At 42.2% G+C, this 7,414-nt stretch overlaps 1 protein-coding gene across 2 annotated transcripts; it reads left to right on the forward strand.

Annotated features, from left to right (window-relative positions):
• The first annotated feature begins 553 nt into the window (after positions 1–553).
• LOC129588539 (monocarboxylate transporter 12-like) lies at positions 554–6,982 on the forward strand. Of its 2 annotated transcripts, none has more exons than XM_055482807.1 (9): positions 554–865; positions 1,008–1,217; positions 4,226–4,290; positions 4,347–4,506; positions 4,567–4,710; positions 4,788–5,294; positions 5,525–6,196; positions 6,267–6,392; positions 6,457–6,982. In XM_055482807.1, the coding sequence occupies exons 2-9, from the start codon at positions 1,049–1,051 to the stop codon at positions 6,612–6,614; spliced, it is 2,001 nt and encodes a 666-aa protein (XP_055338782.1). In that variant the 5' UTR covers positions 554–865; positions 1,008–1,048; the 3' UTR covers positions 6,615–6,982. The 2 variants fall into 2 exon arrangements, with proteins under 2 accessions (XP_055338782.1, XP_055338783.1); XM_055482808.1 differs by having other exon boundaries at positions 563–700.
• The last annotated feature ends 432 nt before the right edge of the window (positions 6,983–7,414 follow it).

Here is a 7,414-nt window from a genome sequence, read left to right on the forward strand (position 1 = left end):
TCCCTTTCCGTCGTAGTGCTTGTGTTGATTTTGGAAAAGCCATACGAAAAACGACTATCATAGTAAATCTTCAGATTGAGCTACAAGTATCGAAGGAAACAAGCACAGAAGGTGTCGTGTCACGTGTGTCTTCCTACAACGGGCTCGGCATGCATGGAATTTGCTATGACCTGCGTTAAGATAAGTAATAAATAATATTATGATGATCATTTTAGCGCACCTTACATTACTTACGTGTTAAACTTTTCAAAATACGTTGGACTTGATGGCATGCAGTGTTTGCATCAAAATTTGCAACGAGTTTTGTTTAAAAAAAGTTTTTTTTTGTGCTGGCGGCTGTTCCGGTGTACGGGCAAAAATGCCGGCATCAGGAGACACACCATACAGTAAGGGTACAGTCTATGGCCGTACGCACGCGGAGTGGGCGGAAATAAGACGGAATTAGTCACGCAGTGCATTAGCTATTGGATGTTCCCGCGCTGGCGTAGCCATACGTCTGATCGAAATGCCGCTGCGCAGTGCGCATACCGACACGTACCTGCATCTCTCGTCTGGATGCTACATTTGGCAAATTTCGCAAAGGCAACAGTTTTATACGCACCGACTGTTGTATTGGTTCCCGGCCATTTTTCCACCATACTGCTCGGTCTGGTTGATGACGTTCCTCCTGACGAAGGTTCCGTTCCTACAACCGCAAACGGTTTGTGGTTTCCGAAATATTTTATCGGTTCTGCTTTATTGGATCTCGTGTTTGGCAGTATTTACCCGTTTTGATTCTCATTGTTTACTGTTCCCGTTGAAGAGCCACGGTGGCTGGGTTGGTCCGTTTGTGGTACAAAACGCGACGTAATTCTGTTTCCTGGAGGTTTGTTTGCCGATGCGCCGCTTGATAAAACGTGCAGAATTTATTGTATTTTATGATGTTCTGTTTGCGATATGAGTGTTGTTGACGTGTTTATTTGTTTGGATAAACCGGGAGCGAGATTACAGTCATTGCGTTTTTACAGCAGTCGACCGTTAACACACGGATGTGACGACAACAGCGGAAATGGTATCAGGAAAATATGAACCAAATAAGGAGGAATTAACGCCGGCATCCAATGGACGCGACAGGGAGAATCTGCTGAAAAGCAAAGAGACGGGCATCGGGTCCAAAACAATAACGATTGTCAAGGATGATGTTGATGCGCACGAACTAGCGCCGCTCAAGGAGCAAGGTACGTTTATGCAGGAAATTACGTATTTAGTGCAGAGATATTTCCTTTTATTTTTGACGAAATCCCCCACTAACTGATCGTGCTGTTCTCATGAATATTTTGTTATTGATATTTATTTTTAATTTGCCGATCGAAAAGGTATATTTTCTGACGTTGTGAAGTTTAATTGGCGGGATTTTTTCCGCCCAGCATTCATTTTTACTGTTGCTATTTCTTGAGATTAGATGTTCGCCTAATTATAAAGCATGAATAGGAGAACACTTCTTTACAATCTGCCGTTATCCTTTCATTCTCTGCTTGAAAAGCGGGCTTTTGTGAAGGAGTCTGAATAGCGGCTTAGTGAAATACATTCACCTGTGATGCAATCAGACAGGGCTTGATTTATGCTCCTGAGACGGAGACTTTTGCATTTTCGATAAGATTAATGGAGTGGTGCAGTGTGGAAGCTATAAGCACTTCACGCAGACGGTGAACGGCGACTTCCCTATCACGCTGAGGCGGGAAATTGCGTCGGTGCGGTCTCTTGGGAGATGTTTAAATAAAGACAGGGTATAAATAATTATCGTGTGCAATATTCGTAGGTTGCGTCACCGTACTATTTCTGAACGTGCAAGATTGCCGGTGTTGTTTTTCGTTCTATCGTAGCTCAGTGCAAATACTGTTGCATTTTTCGGACTAGTTCAGGGATGAATAAGCAAGAAGCGATAAAAAAGAAAAATTGCTGGAGATGGAATAGTACCATGAATTTTGCCTTGAAATATTTGGAATAATTCAGCTAGAAGTTAATTGGCTCGATTAGCCTGGCAAGTGCCTTGTTTGTGCCGGTCTTTTAACAAGCGAGTCAAAATTAGATCACGACTCCTAAAGCCATAATTATGCCGAGTGCGCTCATGATCCTTATCGTATTACACAAAGTTCAATAAGTGAAAAGATGCTCCGTCGATAAAATTTTTGGAGTTTTTGGCAGGGGTTTTCTGGTGAAAATTTTTGTCGTTAACTTTTAAGCAACAGTCAGGTTTTGCAGCAAATTGTTTAGTTTGCTCATATTTGAACAGTTTTTTTTTATTTCTGGAACCAGGCCAAATTCGGGAGTAACGGCGCGGTAGCTCAGAGCTCCGAGACAAACAAGCAGCATTAACCTCTGTTGCATTACTTTTTTACAGTGATGCCTCAGGTGCCGGTTTATTATCGTGAATAAGATCCGCGTCGCAGTATAAATACAAACAGTCCGATCTTGTTTATACGGCTACGGTACGCGCGTAGTACGACCATTCATTGCCGAGTTCAGAAGCACAAAAACTGGTGAATAGATCAACATCGGAGCAAGAGTTGTGATCAGTTGCATCATGCTGTCTGCGTCGGAGTGCGGCCGCAGCAGGATGTTAACGCAGAAGGGAACAACCTAATGTAGTCCATGTTTAAAGGAATACAATCTGTTTTTAAAGGCCTGTGTCAACATGGTGGGATGCGAAGCGTTAATTGTAACCCAGCAAACAAAAGCCGCCTCTCTTCGGCGCCTGCTAGTGATGGCATTGATACCACTGTGAATAGCGGCGAAAAAGGACAACCAGGAAACTGGGTGTGATTGAGTGTACGTATTTTAGAGCGTTCATGAGATAAACCTTGGTCTTGAGATACGCCGGCTTGCCATTAGTAAGTATTGCGGGATGCAGGGAATACAGTTCTCGCTTTTGGCGGGTGTGCACACGCGGGGAAAATCAATTTTGAGTGGATTTTATATGACGCTGTTAGTGTATATTTTGGATATTGATGGGAAGACGTGGCGGAAATGACACGTTTGCACTGTCGTAGTCGGCCACTCAAGGGTATGAGGAGGGCTTGGACGGGCATCTCGTGTGTTCCTTGTAGCTATGCGCTTTTTTCAACAAGCTTAAATGCTGATCTGGTTAATTCGTAATAGATGACAGGCCTGCAAATGCAGAGGTCTTCACATCCGGATTGCGATTGCGCCTTCAAGCCGAAATAAAATATGTATCTGCATTGTGTTGCGCTTATTGCAGTCTTGCAAATTGGTTTTTTTGCACCAGCTTAATATACGTGTTAATCCTCTCTTGCGTGGCTGATTTATGCCAGCCTGCCGACATGTCGTTGGAGAAAACTGACAATTAGAAATGCTAGTGTAGATTACGAATTGTCTGGAATAAATAAAACAGTTAATGAGCATTAGTTTTTTTTAAATTTACATTATTTAGGAATACGTATGTTGCGGATGTATAAAGCAACAGATTCACATGGTCGGTGGTGTGTTCCTGGCCACAGGATGATCGGGTAAATAATAAATAATAAATGCAATTTAGTCAAAGTGGGGCCTGGTTATACGCTAGTTTTTGAATTGACGGCTCCTGAAACTCGGCTTTAAAAGTTTGTTGCGTGCGTGCGGGAATTCAGATATGCAGTATTATTTGTTTTTACTAATGCTCATGACGAAAGGGCACTGTCGCTAGAGACTGCCTTCGTGCTTGAGGTATTGTGTTAAAAAAGCGTTGAAATCGTACCGTGACGGCCATCGTTTACGGTATTCTGAGGAAGCGGTGACATTTTTGTCTTCAAGTTACCGCCCCTACTGTGATGTATAATATTGATGAAAACTACTTCAAATGTCAATATTTCCAAATTATGTGTGTGTTTCCAAATTTTGCCCACATTTCGTCAAATAAATAGTTACTTATTACTTACTTTATTTATTATGTAGTTACTTATTAGTTTTCGTCAAGAAGATAGTTGCTTACTTTTTACTTCTTCCGGTAGAGACAATAAAGCCATACAAAATTAATAATGCATAATTCGCAGTATGCAAGATAAAGGTGTAAAAAGTTAGAAATGGTATTTTAATGTCTTAGGGACCACTGGTCAGTGAAGACGTAGACGTTTGTAAATATGTATGGTTTTCCAACAGTTTTCCCGATCAGTTCTTTTGTTTCCTTCGTGTTTGGGTTCTTTTATTGGGCCGCTTAACTCAAACGTTACCTTTCAACTGATTTTTGCAGATGAAGAAAGAGAAGTGGTGACAGAGAAAGTGGTTCCTAAAGCTCCCGATGGTGGCTATGGATGGGTAAGAGGTCGTGCATGTGTCCCCGGTACCTTAATTATCTAGTCTGGACGTTGCAGGTTATCGTTGTTGCCTCCTTCTTTTGTAACTTTATCGTGGATGGTGTCGCCTATTCTTTCGCCATATATCTGACTGACTGGTCAGAAGTGTTCCCGCACGATGGAAAAGATAAAATATCTTTGGTCGGCTCACTACTCAACGGAGTGTACCTTTGCATGGGTAATTCGCAACACATCACAATGTGAAACTGATGGTTACATATCTGTGCTGTTTTTATAGGACCTATCTCCAGTGCTCTTACCAATGCCTTCGGTTTTCGAGTTGTAATATTTTCTGGTGCAATAATTGCGGCAGCGGCATTTGTCGGAAGCGCTTTCTGTACCAGTGTAAATGCGTTGATCGGTGTTTTTGGAATACTTGGAGGTGAACCGGGTGTCATAATATTATGAGAATTTTAATACGAGTACACATTTCTAATGAGAGTTTGTATGAATGGACAGGTATTGGTTTTGGTTTGATTTACTCGCCATCCATTCTGTGCGTGTGTTATTATTTCGAAAAGAAGAGAGCATTGGCGGTGGGAATTTGTGTATGTGGATCTGGTGTTGGGGCGTTCGCGTTTCCGCCTTTAATCGGCAGGGTGGTGGACTATTACGGATGGGCTGGCTCCATGTTCATCTTAGCCGGACTGGTACTACAAGTTTGCATTGCTGGTGCGTTCATGAAAACGTTAGCCGTGGAAGTTACCGATAACGTGGAAGTGCGCGAGACACCCGAGGAAGCACCTCTTCTGGAACAGACGACGGAAACGTATGTTCGAGATGCTAATCCGCCGTTAAACCGTACTTCCTCTCTCAATCAGCCGACAAATTACCGGGACTTGAAACACCTGAAACCACAACGAATGCGTAACCGAAGCGATTCGGAACCGGGTACAGATGTGGAGATCGTCCATTCGAGGAAATATTATTCGCAACATGGTATCGACGTTCAGACTGTTGAAAAAGGTAAGGAAAGGAATATTTGGGAAAGAAAGGGAAGAAACTGTTAACAAATTTAAAGCGCAAAGCATGTTGTTTGAACTTGTTTCAGTTTGGTTGTTTAAAGAGTTAAAGAGTCTGATCTTATTTAGTTTTGTTAAAAGTAGATGCAGGATTTGCTTTTTCAAAGAACTGCAGGATTTACTTGTGATTTTCCTCTTTGGAACGAAATGTTGACTTTTGATGTCTACTTGCAGGAAAAGTAGAGCATCGCTTTGTTGCCGGAACTCATCGCCACTATTTCTCCACGCCGGACATTTCGCAGGATATCCGCAAGATTAAACGAGTGGAATTTCTTCCACCATTTGCTCGTAAAGATATCGTTGTGCAGGGAAGCTTGAAGCATTTGGACCGAGCGTCCAAGGAAAAACTGGAGCTGGACTCATTCCGACGGGACAGTCAGAGCGGCGTGTCGCGTCGCTCACAGACTAAGACTACTGAAACCATCGTGACAACGGCCCCGGCAGAACCACCAAAGAAATCTTTCCTACCTCCGGAACTCCGTCAAGCGCTGAAGGAATTGTCGGATTTTAGCATCTACACCAACGTGGTATTCCTCATTTTTAGTCTGGCTAGCTTCTTCGGCATGGTGGCTTTCTATATCCCCTTTATGTTTATTACTGATTACGCGAAGCTGAATATTGAAGGAGTTTCTAATGATCAAGCCAACCTACTCATATCGGCAATCGGGTTGACCAATATCTTTGGTCGTCTGTTCTGGGGTTGGTTATCCGACCGGCCCAACATGGATCCCCTGATCGTGCACAACTGTGCCATTACCGTTGTGGCGATCGTCTTGGCTTTCATTCCAGCTTGTTTGGATTATTACTCGCTCGCGGTGGTTTGTGGAATATTCGGATTTTTCGTTTGTGAGTAATTCTTGATTTCACTAAGAAATTTCTGGCTTTGTAAGTATAATGAAGAACGAGATTTTTTCAGCGCCATTTATATCGTTGCTGTCAATTATTTTAACAAGCCGGATTGGATTGGACCAGCTGCCCAGTGCATTCGGGCAGTCGCAGTTAGTTCGTGGAATTGCATCCATGGTTGGATCGCCCTTTGGAGGTATGATAAAAATACACGCTAGTCGATAAATTTGTCAGCAAAACTTATTGAAATGTGTCTTAAGGTTTCCTGTACGAAAAAACGAAAAACTACTCCATGACCTTTTGGGTCAGCTCAGCGGAGTTCATCTTGGCGGTGGTCATTGCTTCCATGATCCTTGTTAAAGAGTTTTTCCAAAAACGGCGAAGTCGCGGAAGAGCTGTGAGCGAAGTGCGCGCGTAACAGCTGCCGGAAATTCGTTCCTCTCGTCGTTGCCCGAATAGCGATTGCGATTTTTTCCTTGTATAGCTCAGGCTAAACTTCACAGTGGATTATTTATCCCGATAATATGTTGCAGTGTTCGAAAATCATGGTGATACGATGCTTATGGTTAGGTGCTAGTTTCTTTTTGGTTTCGTTTATCATTACCAGCTGTGTGGATTGCATTTTTTCTTTGGTTATGCTGTTAATATCACCGGGTTTTTTTGTGTCGTATTCTCACAAAGAGTGTTCGCATTTACCTCTTCTCATGCAGTGATGATTTTTTTGTTATTTGTTTGATAATTTATTCCTTGGTGCTTTTGACCTGTATCCATTAAATAGTCTCGACCGGGAAAGATTCTGAAACGGGATTCATAAGATGATCTCCAAATTCGTTGCCAGATGCATATCAGAGTTACAAACGAATCTAATGTCTGACGAATCTAAACTTTATTTTGTTTTCCACTTTACTTATTAGGTGTTAGCGAGGTACTGAGGTGGTATACAGATATCTACACTTATGGTTAGTAGCAAAAGTCGGAAATCACAAAACAGTGTTGCAAACAGCTTGGTTTGTTACTGTTAAGAAGACCAGAGTATTATGACAAAAATTTCGTATGCCATAACAGCCATGCTGTGCAATAACGGGGCTGGCGGTTGTACATCGCATGGATTCGCACCGTATGCACACTGTGCATACGGTTTGATTATTATTATTATTATTTTATATGGCGGGGCCCGCCATATAAAATAATAATAATAATAATAATAATAATAGATTT

This window comes from Paramacrobiotus metropolitanus, unplaced genomic scaffold, assembly GCF_019649055.1.
Source record: "Paramacrobiotus metropolitanus isolate TYO unplaced genomic scaffold, Prichtersi_v1.0 Parri_scaffold0000030, whole genome shotgun sequence".
Classification (NCBI taxonomy): Eukaryota; Metazoa; Tardigrada; class Eutardigrada; order Parachela; family Macrobiotidae; genus Paramacrobiotus; species Paramacrobiotus metropolitanus.

Coding starts and splice junctions, on each gene's coding strand:
- LOC129588539 (XM_055482807.1), top strand. CDS start 1,049: ATGGTATCAGGAAAATATGAACCAAATAAGGAGGAATTAACGCCGGCA. Junction 1,218..4,225: donor AGCGCCGCTCAAGGAGCAAG/GTACGTTTATGC, acceptor TGATTTTTGCAG/ATGAAGAAAGAGAAGTGGTG. Junction 4,711..4,787: donor TGTTTTTGGAATACTTGGAG/GTGAACCGGGTG, acceptor ATGAATGGACAG/GTATTGGTTTTGGTTTGATT.